Source organism: Pungitius pungitius, chromosome 19 (assembly GCF_949316345.1).
Source record: "Pungitius pungitius chromosome 19, fPunPun2.1, whole genome shotgun sequence".
Taxonomy (NCBI): Eukaryota; Metazoa; Chordata; class Actinopteri; order Perciformes; family Gasterosteidae; genus Pungitius; species Pungitius pungitius.
In genome coordinates, this window is record NC_084918.1 from 2283038 (window position 1) to 2307175 (window position 24138).

The 24138-nt window shown below is 47.9% G+C and overlaps 1 protein-coding gene across 3 annotated transcripts in view; it reads right to left on the minus strand.

Moving 5' to 3' along the window:
- The window catches only part of cnksr2a (connector enhancer of kinase suppressor of Ras 2a), a 34460-nt gene extending 11583 nt beyond the window's left edge, over positions 1-22877 (minus strand). The window contains exons 1-23 of one of the 3 annotated variants that reach the window (XM_037455422.2): positions 22751-22871; positions 17014-17177; positions 16255-16457; positions 13964-14051; positions 13576-13617; positions 12563-12682; positions 11767-11826; positions 11554-11622; positions 10423-10569; positions 9816-9928; positions 9563-9717; positions 8831-8920; positions 7546-7760; positions 6634-6685; positions 4731-4906; positions 4548-4621; positions 4349-4420; positions 3748-3815; positions 3572-3669; positions 2925-3146; positions 2692-2833; positions 2006-2230; positions 1228-1415 (exon numbers count right to left, since the gene is read on the minus strand). In XM_037455422.2, the coding sequence (XP_037311319.2) occupies positions 1228-1415; positions 2006-2230; positions 2692-2833; positions 2925-3146; positions 3572-3669; positions 3748-3815; positions 4349-4420; positions 4548-4621; positions 4731-4906; positions 6634-6685; positions 7546-7760; positions 8831-8920; positions 9563-9717; positions 9816-9928; positions 10423-10569; positions 11554-11622; positions 11767-11826; positions 12563-12682; positions 13576-13617; positions 13964-14051; positions 16255-16457; positions 17014-17177; positions 22751-22814 (2847 nt within the window). In that variant the 5' untranslated portion in view covers positions 22815-22871. Of the gene's footprint in view, positions 1-1227; positions 1416-2005; positions 2231-2691; positions 2834-2924; positions 3147-3571; positions 3670-3747; positions 3816-4348; positions 4421-4547; positions 4622-4730; positions 4907-6633; positions 6686-7545; positions 7761-8830; positions 8921-9562; positions 9718-9815; positions 9929-10422; positions 10570-11553; positions 11623-11766; positions 11827-12562; positions 12683-13575; positions 13618-13963; positions 14052-16254; positions 16458-17013; positions 17178-22750 lie in introns of all 3 variants that reach the window. The other 2 variants (XM_037455421.2, XM_062559288.1) reach the window with 2 other exon arrangements.
- Positions 22878-24138: the final 1261 nt, after the last annotated feature.

Below are 24138 nucleotides of genomic sequence, written 5' to 3' on the forward strand. Positions count from 1 at the left end.
AAATCAATTTCGATGGATTAAAGGCGCAGGGAATGTATAATTTACACAAAGACAACGTGGTGCAGTAATGGATCTGCCAGGGTCACATGGTGACTGTGGGGTGTCTACTGACGGCTCCCATTATTTCACACACACACACACCCACACACACACACACAAAAAGAACTTGATGCATTCCTTTAAGAGATGCCAGACAGTGAAAAAACATGTAAGCTCCTCCTCCCGTGCAGCCAACGCAAAGGAGGCCCGAGACACCCCCCCCCACCCCCCCCGGGGGGCCACGCCCACTTTACGCGCAGGATGCAACGAAGGATGCAAACTCCACACAGACGCAAACGAAAAACAGCCACAGCGAAAAAGAGCCCCCCACCCCCCCCCCCCAGAGGCGCCGAGGCCTGGGGCACGAAGCCACAGACGGCTGCTGGACGAAACCCGAGGGACAGAGCGGGACAAATGAAGGACAAATGAAACGGAGCAGACAGAGAGCGCGCGTGGGACAGTGGGACACCGTGGCGTACTACAGCAGCCCGGTGGCGTAGTGTCGTTTGAGCCGTTTTTTTTCGGCCCACCGGACGTGGTTTTGTGCATTCGGGTGTGAGTCCGGGGGCCAAGGAGAATGCGCAATGACCGCGTTCATTCTTTCTGTGTGAAGGAACTTCAGGCACCAAAGCGTTCTGAAGAAAGATTCCCAACCAAAAGGGTGAAAAACAAATACAACGGATGAGTTGCATCACTTTCTTCTGCAAGATCTGCAACAAACCCAAATTATGAGTGAGTGTGAAGTCCCCAGATGTTCCTGGGGTCGTTGAGTGTTGTGACCTCCTGTTGTTTGGCTGTTTGACTCACATTTCCTTATTATCTACGTCTCCTACTGATGGCTACGTCACATCGGAAGGTTTCAACGGGCAAATCACGGCCTGCTGCTTTTGTTTTTTAATGTTTTGCTTTCGTGGGAAACAAAAGTTTCTGTTTAGCCTGATTTTTTTTTCTCCATCAAAACCGTTTGTTTTGGCTCGTTTGCGATAATTCTTGAGAAGTAGCTGCTCAACAAGTGTTTGCTGCAGAACATGCCGAGACGACCAGGACGTCGATCTTCAGGGTTTAGAACTTCAACACAGAGCTAAATTTACTTGTATAAAAGTTGTATATATTTCAGATTTCTTTGGACTGCCGCGTGCGCAAACGCGCCGACGCGTTCATTCACGCCTCCACATCGCGGGAACCAACCTTCAGCGTGGAGGTCAGTATGCGCAGGCGGTGCAGGCGCTCGTTGAGCTGGGGGTCGGCGGCCCGTCGGAGGAACGACTGCCTGCACTCCGACTGACCCCTGGCGTCCGACCCGCGACCCAGGGGGCACACGCCGCCCTGCTCGCACGCACGGAACAGGTCGCCCAGGGAAGCGCCCTCGCTGCCGCCTTCACCGCGGTCGGGTGGAGGGGAGGGAGGGGGGGAGGGAGGCGAGGGAGGGGGGGAGGGAGGGGGGAGACAGAATCGCACGGTTAATGTGGATTTTGGGGCCTCCTCTCGTCCACAGGTGTAAAAGAAAATGATGATGATGATGATGACGATGATGATAAAGTCCTCCTGTCTCTGTCCCTTCTGCCCCGGGGGCCTGTCTCCTCCTCTGCTCGACCGACTGGAGCACGTGACCATTACAGTTTAGTGTTTACTGCTTCAGTTCGGCACATCCTTTCCCCCCGCGCGCCGCTCTAGTCGCCTTGGCAACCGGCGCGCTGTTGTCTCCTCGGCCTCATTAGCGAGGCTCGCCGTATCGCGGCGTCAACCTCGCTCGATACCGATGCTGATTTCAAATGGAAGTGTGTCTGCCTGGCGGCGTTTTTTTTTATTTTATTTTTTTTATTCCTGGCCCATTCACTGACGTCAACGGTTTCATCTTAAAATAATGTTTTTTTTTTTTTTCTTTTTTTGGTCTCTAGTGGTTGGACTCGTTTTGTCCTCCTCTGCTCTCACTCGGGCTCCCTGGATGCCAGCGGCAGGGACTCACCGTTGTGCGCGTGCTGTTGTTCTTTGGCGGGCGCCGTGAGCAGTGTGTGCAGGTTGCTGTCTCTCGGCAGTGTGAAGCTGCGGGGTTTCCCTCCCTGGGTTGCCATGGGAATCAGTCTCTGCATCGCCATGGGCAACGGGACGTTCCTCTGCGCGGGGAGGGTGTAAACGGCTCCGGCCGTCATGGACCCACCGCCCGGGCCGGGCTCGGCAAAGACGGCGTCCTCTGACACGCAAAGACAAAGGAATGAGAAAAAAAGGGAATAGAAATGAGGGAGTGTGGACGTAAAAAAACAACAACTGAAGATCAAAACTAAACCTAAATCATATCGTCTGATACATTTGAAATAAATATTTAGTGCAGAATTAAATAAATGTATTTATGAATACAGTGTATACAGTGTTCTAGTTGCCCTCTTTGTGGAGCGTTGCCCCATTTGCAGGAAAACCATCGATCACACTGCAAAAGTACAACAGAGCTGCACTACACATTTGTCACTGTCAAATATCCACATGCTGTTTGTATGTGCAGCTCGCCGTGGCATCTGGGGATATTACTTTAATATATTTTTTGTCCTGCAGTGAAACGAACGTCTTTTTGCTACAGCTGGTTAAATATATCAATATAATAGAGACACATTAGAGGGACAGGAACAGTTAAATATATATATATTATATTATCGGTACCTAGGGGTCCGGTCTGCAGGTAGTGCAGCCCGGCCTCAGTCAGCGGGGTCTCAATCAGGTCCTGCCAGGACCGTCTCTGGGAGGACGAAGAGCAACCTGGAGACCCGGTTTCGCTGCTGCCCCCTGCAGGACTGGATCGGTACTGCACGGCACAACAAACAACTGCCCGTCAGTCGAGTTTTTCATGATTATATTTGTGTTGCATGTTCGATGGAGCCTTAACGGACACGCACCTCCACAGCTTCACATCTGTACTGCACGTCGCTGCTGCTGCTGCCGCCCGGCTTCCTCCCGCTGTGCGTGGTGCCGCACCCGGGGGGACCCGGGTGGTACTGGGGCTCGGCGGCCACCGCGGGGAGGGCCTCGCCGCACAGGAAGTCCTCCTGGGAGGAGCGGGAGCGGGACGTCTCCGTGGACGACAGCCGAGTGGTGCGGCCCTCCAGGTAGGCACTCATCTGACGGACGGAGATGGGGGGAGTGAGCACCGGGCCTCGTTCAATTGTTATATCACACGCACATGGGGAAAAGGATTAGATCCAGTGAGAAGGGGGAGGGCTGGGGTGGGGGGGGGGGGGGGGTGATTGAATAAGTGTGTGCGGGAGGGAGTAAGCGAGAATGAAGATTCTTAACCCACTGAACATTGCTGCACTAGCTGCAGTTTCCTTATTCAAGCAAAAAACGGCTTTTAATGTGGAGCAAAGCAGCGCGTGGGCCAATTGCAATTATGCGAAATTTGGCCCCCACCGCTCCCTGTAGGCTAAATTAGCAATAGCTTAAATGTTAAAATGCACTGCGGGGGAGCACCAAGCGTCATTATCGCCTTCGAGTACGGCATGTACTCTACGTGAGTGTGTAATATGGCCGTGTGTGTGTGACTCACTGATGGAGGCCGTGGGTAGGTATCGTATGGAGGTGGGGGACTGTCCTGCTTGGGGCTGGAGGTGGTGTCCTCCTCGTGTTCACTCTCACTCCAGTAATCTGCGGGAAACCCACACACACAGACAGTCAGACGGGGCCTTTGGACACGAGTCGACCCGGGGGGGGTCAAACGCTCACCCTGCTCCTGGCGTATCCTCTCCCGCTCCGCGTAGCCGACAGCGGCCATGTTGAGGCGACTCAGCCATCTGATGGAAAAGGGGGAACATCCAGCTGCAGTGAATCCGTGATACGATGTATGTAAGAGAAATGTATCTATATGTAAGAATCAATGTAGTAAAAATTATTTTTGTCTTGTATTTAGATAAGTTTTAATGTCCTTGTTTTTATCTCGAAGTGTTTAATTGGGGAAGTGAAATTCTTTTCTCTGTTTTCTTTCTTCATTCTTTAATAGCCTGTTAATGCTGATGATCACTTATTAACACATTGTACCTTGTTAGTATAATCAGTAAAAACGCCACAGTCACACTCTTTTCAAATCCAATTCAACCTTTTAGAGGACTTTTTTTTAAATATTTGATTGCCTCTTTGGAATGATCACGTTCACAAAATCATTATGTAAATTACAGCGAGGACTTTATGGAAATGAGTCTTTGCAAATGTAGTTTTTCATACACATCATTGTCGTTCTTTTCATCATCAAACAAAAAAAACACCCTTGTTTGATGAAGCTGTGACCTTCGCTGTGACCTTCATGCGTGTTTAGCACGGCGCGCTTTACCTGTTCATGTCATCCACTCCATCTGCCGCGAAGTAGAAGCTCTTGACCTTAGGGTGACATGCTTTGAAAGCACTAGAGAGACATTGGGGCGGGGGGCGCGGGGGGGAGGGGGAGGGGGGGCAGAGTGAGTTATTTTTGCCTTTAGAGAAACGCGTATACACACACACTGCACAGCGCGCCAGGCGGACGATGGACTCACTACTTCTTGCGGCATTCACTGGCCCGGTCGATCTTGAACTCTGGAAGGCTGACGAAGCCCTCGGCCTTTTCGTCCTGAGCCGCAGGAGGAATGAAATAAGACGTGATAAGCCGACGGGGGAAGTCGTCACTGGGGTTTATTTCCCCCCATGAATGCGGTCTCACCACGTGGAAGCAAACCCACCTCCTCGTTGATGTACCAGTACAAGCAGTTGTCCTTGAGAACGAACCAGTACTTCTTCCACTTCTGGGAAAAGTAACCCTTGGCATCTCTCTTCCTCCACAGCCAGCCCTCGCAATCCCCCCTGCCCAGCGCCTTGCAGGAGACACGCCGGCGGCTCAGGGAGGCCAGACTCCGTCCTGCAAACCAGACGCGGGGGGGAACGTGAAGACGCGGGGCGGCCGGAAGGCAGAAAAATCACTGCAGGCGAGCGAGAAACACGCTTAAAAAAAAAAAAACGCCAAATCCCAGACCGCTGGCTGCGGCGCCAGCGGTCTGGGATTTGGCGTTTTTTTTTTTTGCAGTGGAGGTTGAGAGGTGGTTGCTTAAAAACCTTTCTCACAAGCGTCTCCTCTTTAGAGACTACCGGGCAAACTTGGCTCCCCCGGGGTCGAAAGGCCCGTCCGAGAAACTTGAATCGCGCTGCACCGAAAGGGCTTTCTACCAGGGGGGGAACGCAATTCAATTATCCGTTTAATTCTGAGGGAGTTGGAAAATCCATCTCTGAGGGGAACGACGCTCCACCGCACAAGGAAACCCTAAAGCTCAAAAGGGGGGGACTCGGATAATTAATAAATTGTGTTCTCTCGTTAGGGAGGAAGCCATGCACCCAGAAAATGGGCAAAATCAAAACTTTTGTTCTCAATTAAATTCCTGTGGAGCAGCTGATAGCATCAATAATTTAACTTCTAGGTTTTAGCTCTTATTCGTTTTAGAAAATGGAGACGGGAGCCGGAGCCACGAAACAAAGGAGTAACTAACATCCCGTTTTCCTGTGTGATAAGAAGGCTAATGTATGAATCATTATCACCCTTTAAACTTTGGAAATCTGCAAAACAAACAAAGCTGTTGCCCGACTAAATGCAGATGGAGCCGAAGCTTCGGGAGCTCCTCGCCTCGGGCAGACGGTGAAACGGGCGAAAAGAAAATCCCTTCAAACCCCGTTTTGATCCTGGATAGCGTGGTGAGGGGAGAGAAGAAAGAGCTCCGGGTCAAAAGGGCAACGCGGCTGACGGAGTTGGGAAAAGAACAAAGAGGGAGTCAAGTCATCCGTTACGAGAGGAAGCGGGAAGGTTTAAGGGATGCGATGAGATGCTGCTCATCGGGACCGTGGTCCCGTTGGTTTGAAAGAGAAAACTGGGAGGCGTAGGTCGCATCTTCACAGCAACAGAAAGAGCAAAATAACTGGGTTTCCATGTGGAATGAATGAGGCATACGTGGAAAACACATGCCTCACATACGCCATATGTGAAATGAGCCTGATGTGTTCAAACATGATGATAGAAAAATCTAGATTTCCTCCTGGCTGTTGTTTGATATTATGTTATGAGAACATTTGCACTTTTCAAAATGCAAACCTTAATGGGAATACTGGGAATAAAAGGTCTGTAAAGTGCTCAATGCATTTCCAAAATGTTCAATTAGTAAGAATCAGAAGTTTAGCAAATGCACAGCAGGTCGCATGTTAAGTGGTTAGAAAATTACTTTTCATTGAAGTGCGACACTTCTAGCAGGGATGAAATGAACAACATTTGCATATAAGTGAATTCTCAACTTATTATGCAGGGAAGAATCTTCATGAATTATTTCTGGATGGGAAAGTTATTTACTGGCAAGAACATAACATGTTTCAGATAAAGGACAAACAATGAGTATTTATTTGGGTTAATATGAAGCCTGTTATTTAAAAGTATTTCCTTTAGGTGCTTGTGAACAAAACCTTTGAATGCGTCGGCATGAATCGGTGCCGAAATCAACGTCGTTTCCTTAAAACTAAAAAGGAAAATCACAGAACTGAAAAAATGTTTTGCTAAGATAAGTGGTTCAACTGAGAGAGACAAAGGCGACAGGTGGCTGCTGCGCTTACCTCGGTTCTTCTTCCTGTTCTTTGCCTGCACGGAGGAGGCCTGTTGGTAGGTCTGAGGAGGGAGGAGGGGGGGGGGGGGGAGAGCAGGGTGTCAGCATGAATCAGTGGCTTTTGTCTACTGCAAAGAATTCTGGGATATGGGAGATGACGGATGTAAGCGAGCAGACGAGAGGAGGCAGAAGAAGCGTTCCCCCCCCCCCCCGTTATCTCTTCCTCGCAGAGCCGCGCACTCATGTCGGGGGAGGGGAGAAGGGGGGGAAGGGGGCGAGGGGGGGGGGAGTCAAGCTTACGAAAAGGGAAAAGGACCTGGCTCTGGCTCTGGCTCCTCTAAACTTAGAACAAATGGACCGGGGGGGGGGAGGGGCGGCGTTATAGGGCGTCCAGGTGAAGGGAGGAAGTGAGAGTGGGGGATGGAGGGGGCGCCTTTTCACTCCACTCCGTATCGGCATGTTCCAGGTGTCAGATGGGGGGCACCAGATCAGCTGTGATGTCACAGGATTACGCCCGGGGCCCCCCGGGCCCCCCACCCCAGTAAGACGTATGACAAGGGCCCGCCCGCCACCCACCGACACGCCACCTGCCACCGCCGTAACAACGCAGCTCACTGGCAGAGACGCCGTCGTGACGCTTGAGGTCACCTGACAGGCGGCCTGCACCGGCTTTGACTTTCCACTGTGGCAGCTTCTCATCGGGGGGGGAAATAGCTCAAGTGACCGAGTCGGGGCTGGATCTAAACAAATCAGGAGTGTGATGAGGAGGCAGCTGAACCTTGTTTGATCCGGATTGTGTAACTACACAATGCAACGTTGGAGCAGTTTGATAGAGAATGACAATATATCCGCTGCTCGTTGTTGTGCATCATTGCTGACTAAAAAAAAATAAAAAAAAAACACAACAAAATAAGAGACTTACGTGATAGACGGAGGCGGGGTCTCTCGGTGGAGAATCCCTCTGATTTGTCTGCAGGACATAGTGGGAGGGGCTTTGGCTGTGGTGGCTCCGCCTCTTTGCGCGCTTGGCCGTGTCATTGGTCCGTTTCCCCGGGCGAGCCGTGTGGGACGAGTAGTCGTCAGAGCCGGTCCTCTCGTCCACGCCGGAGAGTCCCACGTAACGCATGAGTGTCGCCTCTGGGAAACCCCGATTCAACCCCACAAAAGATGCTCAAGTTATTTTAAAAATAAATACTTCAAATATTCAAAATATCACATCACGCAAGGCTTGAATTAAATTATTCCAGTAGTGTTTGTACCTTTAATCAAAGCAGCTAATCAGTTATTCTTAAAGTAGATGTAGTGTTGATTACACAACATTCGGCAATAAAAGTCTATCCACAAAAAGGAAACTTGTTATTGCCCCGAAACCAAAAAAAGACATTTATATCCTTTTGGTTTGTATGTTATCCATCTAAAACTATTACGCACAACGTTGGCGGTCTGCTGCATGATAGGAATGAAGGACTGTGAAAGACGCTTTGAGATGTAGTGGATGCAGCAGACGTGATGATCAGGACTGACGGATCCACAGTGCTCTCCACGTCTAATGGTGTGAGGGACCATCATGCTGCTGTGAGAACAACATGTCCGACATGCATGAGGAAGTGAGTCTGTGAGTCTCTTTCCCTTCTTTTCTAACGATTGTCCAACTTCTTCTTCATCTTTCCCACCGGGGGGGGAGGAAAACTCAGGTCTCTCTCTCTCTCTCTCTCTGAACGGTTCCCACCCTGTCCTCTCCTGGTTGCTAGGCAGCGGCCAGAGGAAAGTGAGACTCATAGAAGAGCTGCTGTCAGCGTCGCCATGGCAACTGCGTGAGTGATTCAGGTGGAGGTCAGGGAGAATAGTCTTTTTATTTGGTTGTTTCTCCCTCCTCCGCCTCCTCGTGTCTCTCTTTCATTCTCCCTCCCTTCATAGCTGCCTTTCATCTCCTCCGCCTTTGTACCAACTGTACCTTTGCTTTCCACCCTCCAACCCCCCCCCCCCCTCACCCCCCCTCTTTTTTCCTCTATGATGATAATCACAGGGACAATTAGAGGGAAGGGAAAGAGACGCATTGATCTCCACACACACACACACACCGATGTCTTTGTAACACAGAGGGACATTTAACGGAATCTAACCCCACACACACACACACACACACACACACACACACACAAACAGACGCACACACACACATATGCGCTCCACACGCCGGCACTCACCTCTGCGGTTTTCTCTGTTAAGCTTGGCTGGATCTTCATAGTCGCCCACCCAGTTACACTCCACCGGCATGGAGATGGGCCTCAGCCTGCCTGCAAGGACACAGCATTACCAAACCCTCATCGAGGCTTCAGACTCTAACACGGGAGAATTAGGGATTATTTCCTATGTGTGAACGTTTTAGGGCGTATTGAGATTTCTGAGTGAAGCCTCGACGACCGCCGTCATATTTTATGACACCCTTAATAACAACAAAACCCTCGATTTGAATTGTGCGATTCACTTTTAGGAATAAAAAGGAAAGGAAGGAAATCAGACAGTTTCTTGAACACAATGCAAATTGGTTTACTTACTAAACCCCGGTAAAATAAAATGTGAATCAACGTGAAACAACATGTTTTTCAAAGGTTAAACGAAAGAAATATTAATAGAGGCAGAATATTTTGTTGGATGAAAACAACGTTGACCTTTGGTCTTCACAACACTTATTTGAAATGTTTGTATCACTGGAGCAACAATCCAATGCACCCTCCACTCATCCTACAAATAGTATAATACCAACAATATTAGCTGAGCCTTATCTCTACCTGCAGAAATACCGACTTCAAACAGAATGAATAGACGTGCAATAATGTCGGTTTAGAATTAGAATTTGAATGCTGTGAATAAATCTTCTCACTGTTCTCTAAAGCTCTAAAGCAGGCTGCAGCAGTGTGAGATGGGTCCTCATGTACCGTATGTGGGCGTGGTGCAGTACACGGGCTCCTCCTCTTCCCGCCGCTGGGTCTCTTGATCCAGGAAGGAGTTGGGTGACTCGGAGCGCTTGGCGACGCCCACGCCGCCGTGGTTACGCCCGCCCTCGTCTCCCGGCAGGGTTCCTGTCTCATCTCTATGGCGACAGCGGAGGCAAAAAAAAAGGCTCATCAAGGCCAAACGCCGTGCTGGGATTTAAATTTGGCAACAAAAAAAAAAGAAAGCCGGCGGTACCTTGGCGTGTATGGCTCAGCGGGCGGGGGCGGGATGTAGAGGTCCTGGATGGCAGAGCTCTTGGTGGGCGTGCCTGAGGGCGTGGCCGAACTGCTGCCGGGGCTTCTGGTTGGCTGCGAAGTTTGAGAATCCTCAATGGGTTAATTCACTGAAACTCTGGTGTTGCCATCTAAATGCAAAGCAAGGGACCTCTGTGCGTGTCTCATTCTCTTATTACAAGACACAAATGTGTTACTTGAAGCCTGGAAACTCGACTGATCTTCGGACTGCCTATGAAAACTTTTTTGGCACAAGAACCAAAAACAAAATCCTAATTTTGCTTGAAAGTGTATCAAAGCCGGATGAAACCGGGTTGACAAAACGAGTCAAAAAGCCCAAAACAATCCTTTAAGAGACTAAAACTCCCCAGTTTCCCCCTTATTATGTCAATAATCAGTGCTAATTAGAGAGGCACATTTCATAATAAGAGCTTCCGTTGGCAGACAATAACCGAGGCCCAGTCTCTTGACCCATTTACGCGCCTTGCGCGGGGTCCCGTCGGGGGAGCTTATGTGGGCCGGCGCGGCGCTCTGAGACAAAAGTCTATTAAAGGTAGAGCGGGTCCCACCTGCAGAGCGAGGGGTTTCCAGCGCATGTTCTTCAGCAGGGCGGGGGCGGAGCTGAGCGTGCTCTGCGGGCGCTTCTTCAGGGTCAGGGACACGACGCCCTTATCGGCCCTCAGCGAGCCCACCAGGTTGCGTAACTGCCAGCCCACCTGCGGACAGCGGGGAAGACGCAGTCAAAGCGTCCCGTTGTTATAAACCAAACGTTATATTTTGATCTTGGTTTTTGGTTCTTGTGTGCGAGGCGAGTGGGTGTGGAGGTGGTGAGTCTATCTATAGAGCTTTGGCGTGATGTAACCTGGCCTCAATTTAAAAACAAGTGCAGCTTATCATGTAAACATCTTCTTTTTCAGCCACTGTCTCCACAAGGCCAGGCCGAAAAAGTCTATTCCAAAAAATAAAAATGGCCGCTATACGCTCGTTTTTACCTGTATCCATATTATTATTTCTAAATTAGGAAGTCACGCCACCTTAATTACATTTCCCAGACTGACCTTAGTTCTGATCATAATTCAAGGTGCAGAGAAGGTTGAAGGAGGGGATTACGCTAATTAGAATGCGTGCTGTGTGTGCAGCGCTCTGGAAATGAAGGGCACAATTTGCAGCGTGGATGGAAACGACAACTCAAGGCACACATAATTGCTACATGGCTTCGACTTCCAATTTGATTGACGGGTTACATAATTCAAGTCCTGGATGAAAACCAGTGAAAACAAGATATCGGGTTTTTCATTGGAAAAGGTGTGAAAACACAAACATTTAATGACTTGATTCAGGTTCGATTTGTTCAACTTATTAGTCATGCAAACAAATGTATGATCGATATTCAAGCTCCTTTGAGCTGTTTTTGGTCTCCTGAGGTAAATAAATGCTCCTCTCATCTAAAGTGAGGACCGAGCCAAAGCAGACAAGTTGTGGTAAATTGTAGTTTTAATCATATTATTATCATTTGAAAAATTGCATTGCATTTTTTTCAGTTATATAACTGGATAAAAACCAAGAGCTATTCCGTGAAGTCACAGCTTTAGATTTAGGTGCACTTTTCAACAAGAAATCTATAATAAACATGTAAAACAACCCCAAAGGATATATTTACAACATATGCAGCACACACACACACACACACACACACCCACCACAGTCTGGTGATTGACTTGTATGACCTCATCTCCTGCGTGGATCTTCTTACAGCGGTCCGCCGGCGACTACGCAGACAGAAGACAAACAGGCGGCTGTGGATCGATCGCAGGCCACTGATGGCTGCAACATCATGCAATATATATATATATATATATGTGTGTGTGTGTGTGTGTGTGTGTGCACCGCGGTTCTTCTAAGCCGCCCGTTACCCCTTCGGTGGTTCCCGTGATCACGTGCAGGCCGTCGTAGGTGGACTTGATGTACATCCCCTGGAGCACGGAGGGAAGGGAAGAGGCGTTTGTTTACCTCCGTGATTAAAAAAAAAACAATTACACTTTTCTGACACCTTCTGGTTCATCTTCCGACAAACAATAGCAAATATCTTAAGGCTGAAAAAGCTGCAGCTCAGTCGGGACCACTTTGTTTTTTTTTAGTGGCAGCAGAGTATGTGAAATGTTAATTAAACATATCTGCCACGTTCATTTAGCCCTTTTCCCTTAAATGCTTATGCAAATAGTCGAGGAGATTCAAGCGCTGATACGAGACCGAATGGAAGCTGTGAGCTTCTTAAGCCGACGTGAGGTCACACACACGCACACACGCACGCACAACCTCTGGCTGGGAACCATGCAGCGGCTGGAAAGAGCTTTTTTTTACCCCCCCCCCCCCCCCCCCCCCCCCAACCCAGAGCAAATTAGCATTAATTCTCGTGATGTCGGGCATTTTGAAGAGCGACAGCTAGAGACGAGGAGCCGCTGCCTACACGCTCCTCACACCTCTCCGCCCAGCAACAGCCTCGTGAAAGGTTTCAGCAGCAGATTAACGCAACGAGATATTTTGCCAACCCGATCCAAATTGGAGGCGTCTAATCTCTGCCTGACAGTTTCATCAGGCACCGAAATTCAGTCCCAAACCACGAAAAAATGCGTTTGTTGATTCCGCTGGTTGTTCACGGGAGCAAAGATCTGCCCTATCTGCGTTACGTTTGGATGGGATTGAATTTACCAGGCCTTCAGAGGTCTTGACGTTGGTGAGGTGGACCAGCTCGAGGTGGGCGGACTGAGAAACCAGCGGGTCGGAGGACACACACACGATGTGCTCGCACACCTCCGACAGCGTCTTGCACTACCGGAGAAGCAGAGAGGGTTAAGAGGACCAAGTCACAAACACAAACACACACACACACACACACACACACACACACACACTGCAGGTTTTGTTTTATTGGAAGAGGATTTTTCTTTGGCTTCACTGAGAAAATAAAGGCGTCTAAAGTGGCTCCTGATTAGGCCTCTATTAACATCAACTGTTGTTGTGCATTTGAAAGGATCCCTACACCTAAATCATTAAATTATAAAAATGTTTTCTCACTCTGCCGATGGTTCTGCAACATATGCCTTTTGCCTTCAGCAAATCAAACCAGCAGATTAGAAGAATCTGAAGAATGCTGTCGAGTTTTTGCACCACTTCTTCAGTAAAAAGCTGCTGGAAGGAAAAACAGCTGAGAGGCTTTTTTTCCAAAAGAAATGGCTCAGATCTTTTAAAAGAAACACCTTTTTCTCTTCTCACCGCTTTTTTATTTTCGCACACCCAACATGATTCGACTCGACCCGAAGCCAGACGGCCTTTTCCAGCGCCAGAGCCCCCCCAGAGTCATGAGCCCTTTTCACAGCAGACATTTCCACTTGAACTAATGACGTTGACAATGGCTCCGTGAAGCCGTGCCGCAATTAGCGATTGTGTTCGTAACACGTGTGTCTGACGAGTCGAAATGACTGCTGTGCAAATGGATAATTACACTGTAGCCGCCCCCCCGGTCCGGGAACGACTGACTCAGAGATAAAAACCAGCAGCACAGCAATACGTTTCTGTTGTGATTTGATCCTTTAAAGGAAATCTGCCACCTTCCCGGTCCGCTTTCTGGTATCTGTTTTTTTTTTAAATGATGCAAAAGCAGCTGTTTTACACATAGAAGTAAAGTGACACACGTTAAGAGATTCACTTCAAGCAGGACTCACCACGTGGAGGATTTTGTTCTCCGTCTCAAACACTGTACAGTCCTGAGGGGGGGTGGGAGGGCAGAATTTAATTTAAAAGCACATTGTTACTGAACCCAACACTTGCACACTCTACAGCCTGTTAGATAAAGCACAACACACACACACACACACACTCCTACGCCAACAGACACATGTATTTACACACCTCTGTCATGTAAAAAACGCAAATAGCAAATAGAAGAATTGAGTCTGGCTCCAGGTTGCAGGGAGTCTGAGGCCGCTGCATCCCGCCCACACACACACACACACACACACACACACACCGCTGTGAGGGGGATCCGACAGCCGTGGAAGAATCATCCTTCAAAACAGACACGTACACACACACGCAAACAATTACACACACCTGCTGTACAATGGTGGTGAGCTCCAGGCAGAGCTGAATCACATTATTCCGGGTTACTGAGTAGTCTGCCACCGCCGCGAAGGGGGACCTGAGAGGAACAGATAACGTTGGATTACGCACAGAGGGGACGGACAGCAGCATCGTTGGAGAGGCAGGTACACACATGTATTAATAAGACGCAGTTTTAAGTCCGGTCCCGGAGGGCAAAAGTTAACTCGGTGGGTTTTAATGACAGGGGATTTCATTGCATCGGTTGTGCAGAAAACGCGTGCAATTTGTGCAAAAGAATGATGACAGACTACTTGTCACTTCTATCTACGTTAATGGAAACAACAACAAGAAGAACAGCCCAGTTGTTTGTGTGCAGGGAGGCGAGCCGTGTGAAGAGGCTCGTTGGACCACAGTGGATTCGGTGACTACTTCGCCACCATCATCTCACAAAGACTCCCTTGTGTTTGGATGCGTAGTCCGAGCTCCTTTTATTCAATGAGAGCAAAGGGTCTTTAAAGCCATTTTGCTGCCCCTACAATATGGGTAAATGAGTCCCATACGGTGGCATAATGGACTATTCAGGTGGGAAGAAGGTGCTAACGCTGCAGAGGAAGCCGTGCTAATGACCACATTAATAACACATCGTTCAATGACATTCATGTGCATCGTGTTTACAACCAACAATGGAGGAAGTATTCAGATCCTCAAGTAAAGGGTGCTCAATGTTTAAATATAATACATGCAAATTCTCACATTTCAAAACCATGAAAAGTGTCTGCGCAAAAAAGAACTTCTCAAAACGGTTGCTATTTTATTTTCCTTTGTAATGATTAATACTCGAATAGTTTCAGGCGCACTTGTACTCACCATTAGGTAGTTTAATTGATATAAAACAATGCAGCATATTTATAGATTAGAGTAGAAAAAACAATATTTTCCGCTTAGATGTGAAGGAGTAGAAGTACAATACAGAAAGTACTACTTAAGTACTTAAGTACTTGGTTACTTGTTGCACCGAGGTGGTTAAATGAACCAAAGAACCACACACAAACACACACAAACACACACAGACACACACACACACGCGTTAAGACGTCATTGTTCTAAAGACCCAGATAAGAATTTGGCGGCAGCCTCCAGTGTCTCTGTGGTGTGTGCGCGTATGATTTGGGTCAACAGCATCGAGGCTGTGTGCTATATATATATATATATATATAAAATTAGGACTTAAGGCTACAGATGTTGTACAGACGTACAGATGTTTGCTCACAACCCTCCAACGATGTTGACAAAAAGCGGAAAAAGAACCACAAATTCATACTTAAATGATCAAGTATTTCCCATCTAGAAGTCTCTGTGGCCATGTTATTATTATTAATTCATAGTTGCTTTCATAATGTGCCTGTAATGAGGAAAAGATACGCTCAAAAAAATGCTGTCAACTTTTAGTCACTTCACCCTCCTCCCTGACAGATATAAAGTGGATGGAGAGATAAACGTAGGGTCCATCAGGGTCTCCATCAGTGTATCAGAGGCAGGAAAAAGATGCTCCCGTACGTCATAAGTCATATAGGGGGGATGCACTTTCTCTGCATTCTAATAACTACATGGAAGATCAAAGTGTAAACATGCTTTATTCAGCTGTAGATTCATCTTTTACCAGACGGGTCGCAGCCCAACATGAACCTTTTTTTCACGTGGTCTACGGTCCATTAAATGCATTCCATCGCGCAGCTACGGTGCAGATAGCACACCTTTTACACCGTGAGATTCCCTCGAGAGGGAGAGAGAGCGCCGCTGTGCCCCCACGCAGCTGGAAAAGACCCTCTTCACATCAAACAAGGAAAAGAGGAGCCTGCGAGTGTCCGAACGCGAGTCGAGCACATCATCGTGCGGGGGCCGACTTGCATAAGTGTGCGTCAGTGTGTGCACATGTGGGAGTGTGTCTATCTATTCTATGTTGGTGTGTGTGTGTGTGTGTCTCTCAACAGAGAGAGGATTGCTCCATCAGTACAATCCTGAATTTTTTAAAGTATACTTTCACTATCATTTATTCATTTTTTTACCTTTCTTTCTTTATCTGAACGCTTTCTTTGTGTTTGATTGGGATTCGTCATTCATTTTGCAGCCGAAACTCCTAAATTATACATTACCTCATCAGATTTTATCTCATCTTATCATAACTTATTCCATCTCAATCTCAATTTATCTTATTCTGACGGCCCATCAGTATTCTACCTGACCCCCAAACTGTAACTTTCATCATGTCACATTAACACGGTCTTCAAAGTACATCTTACCTGTCCAGCCATGCTAGCAGGCTCTTAGCGGCGGTGATGAGGTCGACCACGGAGGTCAGCAGGTCGTTGGGGAGCCGGCGAGAGGACCTGCTCTCCGATTGGCTGCTGCGGCGGCGGCCGGAAATGAAGTTCTGCAGGTTTTTGGCCGAGGCGCCGAGCTTGTGAGCCAGAGTCCTGACGCTCTCCGTCTCCAGGCCCGAGTTCTGCGAACAGAAGATCAGCTGATCCTCCGCCACCGGAGTCGTATGGTGTCGTTTTACATGTTCACCCCCCTGCTGCTGATACGTTAAAACACGTTCTCTCAGTGGTTGGTCTTTACGTTCATTTGCATGCAGGGATTTTCATCAATAATGCCCCAAAATATAAAGAAATTACGGGCTAAAACTATTGGTTAAGATGAGTGTTCCTCTGCAGGAAATTCATAATTTACAACATTTACAATTCACAATTTAACAGCTGCAACCTCAAAATGATGAGCATATTAATCCATCAATTTGTAGTTTATTCTGAAATGGGCCATTTTGATGAAAATTATTTATTTTTATGCTCTTAATTTCAAAATAGTCATCAAACTCTTGTGTTTTTACAAGCATAATGAATGAAAAACTTCATTGTGCCTTAGATATTTTGTGTGTGTTTATCACATTCGTGCATCCAAGCAGAACACCCACTAACGCATCAGCAGCTGCAGCAGCTGCGAGGGAGGACGTCTGATGGCGTCTCGGTGTCCCGAAAAACAAACCCACGCAGGAAACCCACCAGGGCGCACAGCAGGTCCACGGCCTCCAGGATGAGCTCCTGGTGTCCGATGCGGGACACTCCCAGCTCCTCCAGCTCGGCGTGGCTGATCCTCAGCAGCCTCTCGCCGCACACGCCCCCGCGCTCAAACACGCACACGTACTGCTGCAAGCAGTCGTCCAGACCTGATGGACACACACGCGATCGCAGTTAAATAAAAGACTGAAAGGAAAAAAGCTGCTGTTTGCAGGTTGGTGGGAAAGGGCCGGACCTCAAACATCACCACATGTTCTGCATTTCTCTGTTATGTCTAAGGAAGTCTCTCGACTTGTCAAACAAGGTGTTAAGTAAACGCTGGGCTGATGTACATGCCCTTTTAAGGATTCAATTCCCCCAAAACACATGACCAAAAAAAACAGCCACAAAAGAGGGAAGTAGTGGCTAAGAGAAAAGGGAAGTGCAGGTCGGTGTCTGGAAGTATCTTTTATGGACTTGTCTTCTGAAACGCTGGTGTCCTTGGACATCGTGGCCAAACGGTCGCTTTTTTTATTGCAATACTGAGAAATACAAATAAGGTTTGAAGATGTGATGATCTCATCCCCATGACATCATCACTCTTCATGACCCGTCCCCAGCTGAGACAGCCTTCAGCACTCGTCGATAACCACACATATTAAATTACGGGTGCACAAATCCGCTTTCGTTACCACATGTTTTACCTGCAGTTTTCCTCCTCAAAGTGAGCCTGCAGGGACAGATTTATTTTAGTGCTTCTTATTCCAGGTGCACCGGCGGGTTTTTCAGCTTGTTTGCAGTTTTGTGGATTTTGGCCCGATGCTTTTTTACAGCATCCATGGGATCAAGTACAAGTGTAGAATGCAGTTGGTTGGGAGATTATTTTGCTTATGTTGGTTACTAAAAGAACAACAGCTACAACCTGTACCACTGACTCTCATATTTCCAAACCTGTTACAGTCAAGATGAATTTACCCCCCCCCCCCCCCCCCTCCCCCGCCCCCCCAAAGACCTAAAAGGAAACTCAGCATCTGAGAGGAGGAAGCCGCCCAGGTAGGACTCAACTCTGTGGGGCTGTGAGTGGGACGGTCTCTCTGGATCTGCAGGTGCGTGCTTCGTTAATGAGCGTGCTCGTGTGTCTTTGTGTGTATGTGTGTGTGTGTGCGCGTGTGTGTGTGTGTGTGTGTGTGTGTGTGTGTGTGTGTGTGTGTGTGTGCGTGTTCGTCTGGCCCCGGCTGCGTTTGCTGAGTCAAAGAAAAGCAGATCAAGACAGAGCGGCTCAGCTGCGGCCCCTGGCTCCCAAAACAATGAAGGTATCCGGCTTCTAACTTCTTAACAAACAGCCAACTGCCAAACACACACGCACACACACACACACACACAAACACACACTTCGGAGGAATGAGCATTGATTTCCCCCGCTTCAAGTCGCCGCTTCATAATACACTCATCTATCAAAACCGCACCAGCAGAGAGGGGAGGAAGAAAGAAACAAGGACGGCAAGAGAAGGAGCAGAAAAAAAAAAACTCATAAGCCAGCTGCTAAATTCTGTGCATTCACACACGCACACACACACGCAGAAACACGCACACACACACACATTCCATCTCCCATCAGCAACGAGGAAGCAGCGTTTTGTCGTTTCCTCCCCCTCAGCAGACATCTGAAGTCTAAACGTTGCGTTTCTAAAGCCCCTGAAATCCATCATCAGCGTCAAAAACAGGTGATTTTATCTTTTGAAAGCGTAAACAAACAGCTTTCAGGCTCTACTGGCAATCACATGTGAACACCAGCTCCAACGTTAAGGTCACCTGACGTAGACTTTGGTTTAAGGGCACTAAGTAGCCTGCAATCCCTTCAAGAGGTGACAACTGTAGCCAGAATGAATCATTATTGCAGGTTTTACCAGCAACACTGAATAATTCAAACTTCTCCATCATAACGAACTGTTGCTTCGAAGCTAATGAATCATTATGACTAATAAATAATCCCATTTTCTGCTCCAAACTCAACAGCATTTCAGAAAACCCTTCTTCCCGCTGTTGCTGTTCCCTGTGAAGTCAGAGCACCTCCCCCTCGCAGCGGGCGCTAATGGCTGCTAACGGCGGTCGGGGGGGGGGGGTTGGAGGGGGGGGGGGGGGGGGGTGGGGGGGACCTAATAGACGTGGAGCTGATTAAAAGGACGCAGAAGGGGAGCTATCGAGTGCGTAGCCAGAGTTCACCGGCGATCACCGTCGCTTATCTGCGGGCCGGGAGGAGAGAGCGGCTCGAATGGAGTCAAACTGTGAGTGACATGAGGGTGCACACACACACACACACACACGCACACACACACACACACACACACGCACACGTTATGATCACAGCGTAATGGCGGCTGTATGGGATTCACTCTTTTACTGAAGTTTTTACACTTATTTTACATGTATATTTTAATATATATTATTATGTTTATATCAAACACATCATTAGTCGTTCATCAACACTGCCATTTATTTCTAATTTATTAGCTGTTTTCCCATTGATCCATCACTCTCAGCTAACTACTTCAACTTTTTATCATTTTATCATCATAATGTTGTTTGTAACTAACATCTCTTTCAACAATTTGTCCATTATTTACTTACTATTTGAACCATTTATCTCTACTCTTCACGTATGTGTTAGCTAAATGTAATATACGTGCTTACTAGTATTTACTGATACTAAAAGTTACAACTGTTAACTATTATTTTAATCACTGCTCCATAACCCAAAGCATCAGTTTATCTCTTAACTATTTATTTGAAGACCATTACATTTCATTACTTTGAGCTTACTATTCTACTCTTTTTTTTTTTACACTACTTTTAACTAGCAAGCTGTTAATCTATTAGCTTTTCAATCATTTTAATCTATTCCTTTAGCTGTCAGCTATCTATTTGAATAACTTATCATTAAGCTTTTCTCCATCATGGCGCGTCGCACCCATCGATCGGTGCAGCCTCGTCTCACTGCTGCATGGAGCTCTCATAGCCGTATGGACAGCATACGTGTGCATGAAGACACACGTGTGCACAAAGTGTCGGAGAGGGAGAGTTCATGTGCTCGCATGTGTTTGGCTGCTACAGAAAAAGCGTGATTCATCGCTGACTCACACACTCAACTCCTACAGAGGCACACTTTTCACAGCCAAACTCCCACAAACACACTCTCTCCCTCTCTCTCTCTCTCTCTCTCTCACATCTAATACAACCACATTTCGCGTTGACTTTTGGGTTGTTCAAGAGTCCCATAAAAGATCCGGCCCTCCCTTTTTCGGCTTGTGTGTCATCCGCTCCAAGCACTCTTAGTTTTTGGGTAGAGGTAGTAGATGAGCATGCGTGATGCTGAAGCCATTGTGTCCCAGAATAAAAGTTTGCATCGTCACCAGCTGCCGATGCAGGAGACGGGGAAACAAAGAGCCCGCATCGTGCATTTGTGCCGAAACCTCTTTCGAAACTAGAACTCTGTGGGAAATGACGTCTTCCGTCGGGCCCGCGGTGGGCTCCTGGTGTGTCCCGCCTCCCGCAAGCGCTCCATCAGCTGTCCTGGTCAGCTGGTCAGCCCGCATTGCTACACTGTGATCCTGCTAAGATGAGATTCTCTCCCCGGCTGCCTGTTGTGCGTTTATGCGGCTGTCACGCGTGCCAGGACCACGTCTTCGGATCCGTCAGCGTTGCAATTTCATCAGCTGCCAGTCTACCACTCTTGCCAGTGTGTGACACAAATCACACTGTCCGTCAAGGCTTTACTATGACACCTTGTCAGTTACAATAAACAATTAGGGTTTCTTGATTTCTCGACCCAAAACGGTTCAAAACAAGTCCCCCTCACGCGTCACTTGCTTCTCTGATGCAACTCGACCAACGTTTAAAGTCACCATCGAATTCCATCGAAAGGTGTGCCCGGCCTCTCGTGGGGCGAGAGTTCCCAGCATTCCCAGCAGGTTCTCGTGTTACCATTGATGCGGTACCACTGGCAACAATGTCGCCGAATGAACAGCGTGGAAACACACACACACACACACGGACATATATAGCGTATCACGTTTCCCTCGGACACACCCCAGAGACCCGGCGCGAGCCCAATTCCTGGCTCAAGCACGCCACGTGTGTGTGTGTGTGTGTGTGTGTGTGTGTGTGTGTCTGCCCGTGTCCAAAGGGACCCGGGTGGAGCCTTCTGTTTGGAGAAGGTTGTGTGTGTCTGTCAGCTGCTCTGCACAGAAGGTCCCTGACAAACAACTCACCATCCACACACACACACACACACACACACACACACATGCACACAGTAGCACGCGTGCCACATGCGCACATGACCAGCCAATAACGTCTCCAACGATGAGGCTCGGAGAAACGGGACACAGGACGTCGTTGTAAATACGTCGTCATCACGAGTCCTTGTGAGTCAATCAAATCACCGACGGGGCAACAGACGGGATGATTCATTATTCCTGGTCATTTCGGTGGTCATTGTTAGTCATTTCTCTTTCTCACATGATGTGGAGCGTGTGGATGTCAACGAATGACCCGACGTGGGATGCTGTTAAAGGGCAAAAGGGCAAGTTGAAAAGAATGTGAGAGGGAAAGATGGTTTTACTAACTGGTAACTTTCACACACCGCTTCATTGTTATTTGCCAAACTGGACACACGTTACCTTTGTAAAGGAACTACAGTGTCATCACAGGCTATTAAATCTAAATTAAATTAGGTTATATAACAAATCGTAAGGCTCTGTAAATATGATTGCTGCAAAACATCGAGCCTCAAGGGACAGAAGAAATCTAATTTCAAATCCATGATCGTTATGGAAATGTATATTATGAAACTCCAGCAGGAAATATATAGTATGTCATATCGCCACATTGGTCCATTATTCACAAAAGTAATGATCATAATGTGCTAATAAGGGTTTTTTCAATGTTCACTGAGGCCCGTGGGTACAAACCAAATCAGCCCGGCTCATGAATTATGAATGACTGAAATCTCTTGTTGGATCACTGCAAATTCACCCACAAGTACGTCATTACACTTTTAGATTATAATTTAGGTTTTTTTCTGTCTAAAACGTGCTTCTTTAGTTACATGTGGCACATTCCCAGATCTCAGTCTGACAGCATTTGTTTCAGTCTAAAGAGCAAGGGAGAATTTAAGCTCCATCCTGGTTTATTAATCGCATGATAACAATCTCTTCTCTCATCCGGAGAGCACCATGGGTCCTCGTATCTAGAGCAGCAAGGTTGAATCGACGTCTGTGAGTATCAGAACCTCTGGATGAGGCCACCTAGAAACACTGGAAGAGGAACATCGATCGAACACGGAGGAGGAGACACAAAAAGGGGAAAGACGCACAAATTGAAGACAAAGCCAAGGAAACACAATATGACAACAAAAATACCTCAAAGAGACACAAAGCCACTTCTACTGCAGTGTGTTTTGGGGGAAATGCCCCTAGGGGCAGACTTTGTTTATTAAGGGGGGGGGGGGGGTTAGAAAGTTCCTAAATCTGCCACTACTCCCAGTGAAGTTTGGTTTCCTCCTGTCACTCACACATTACATCATCACCCACTGATCATGCATGAACACACAACGCACAACACACACACACACACAAACACACGCCACCCACGCAGCATAACATCGTGCCAGCTTGCCTGTGTCTGGCTATTGAGTGAGCATTTGCATATGTATGCGTGTGCATGCGCGCGTGCAATCACCTACCTTTCATCCAATCCACCACCTGGCTCGCGCTCCACTTGCTCACCGGTTCCATCACCAGCGCCATCGAGGAAACTTTGCGCCGACTCTCCGTTGCGCGCGAGCGGTGCAGTTACCCCCCCCCCCCTCCCCCTCACTCCCCCTCCAAAAAAACGCTCTAACCGCACAGCTCCCCCCCACAACCTCCCATCCAGCCGGCCCCCAGGCCACCCCCGTCTCTCCGCAGCCAGGTGCCTCCTTCCTCACGCCGCCCCGGTCCGGTCGCTCGGCCCGGTGTCGTGTCCCGTTAACGCAGCGCCGGCCTCAGTGCGGGGCAGCCCGGGCGCGAGTGCAGCGGGTTCCGGTACATTGTCCTGCTGGATCCGGTCTGACATGTGTCTCTCTCCCTCCCCTCATCCCAGTGCGCCAGTCCAGTCCTCCCGGTGTTTGTGTGTGTGTGTGTGCGTGCGTGTGTGTGTGCGTGTGGCAGAGATTAGAGTGGAGGTGTGTGCTCAGCCGGTCCGTTACCGACAGCAGCAGAGTAAGAGAGATAAGTCACACCGGACTCAACAGCATCAACAGCATCTCTCTCTCTCTCTCTCTCGAAATATGATTACACCGTGCACGCGCACCGTGGGTGGCTCTATGCGCACGTATCAGTTAATTCCTCACTGGAGAGATAGAATCATTGGGGAAATATATTCTGAGAAGATTTTTAGTTTAATCGGAGCATATGGGTGTGTGGACATTGTGTACGTGCGCGCGTGTGTGTGTGTGTGTGTGTGTGTGTGTGTGTGTGTGCGTGAGTGTGCGTGTGACAAATCAGACATTTTTATTAGCATCAAATCATATTTGTCTTTTATCCAACAACCTTCTGTTTGTAATTTAGTTAACTGACCAAAATACCTAAATCCTATTCCTCTTCATTTTTAACATTTACAACATCCCCATTCTTAGCAAACGTAGTTTCCTTTTTTTTGCAGCAGACCTGTTTCTTGTATTAAAGACTAAATCTGTTCTGAGAGCCTCTAAATGAATTCTTGTACATAATGTTTACCAGTGGGCTGTTGGGACTCATTTGAGTCAGTGCGATCACATCATGAAAGTTTGATTGAATCATTATTCAATTTAATCAACTCATTAAAGATTCATTGCTTGCGTTGCATCAGTGACGGTGTGTGAGTATGTGTGAAAGTGTGTGCGTGTGTGGGTAGGTGTGTGTGTGTGAGTGTGTGTGAAAGTGTGTGTTTGTGTGTGAGCTGAAGGAGAATCTACTCACCCTTCAAGTTCTGTCACACAAACATATTACATCATAATTCACACGCAACTCAGTGATTCAAAGGGAAAAACAAAACTCAGGAGGAAAAATGGGCGCTGGTTCCTTTTTGATGTGAAGTGTAGCAGCAGCTGCA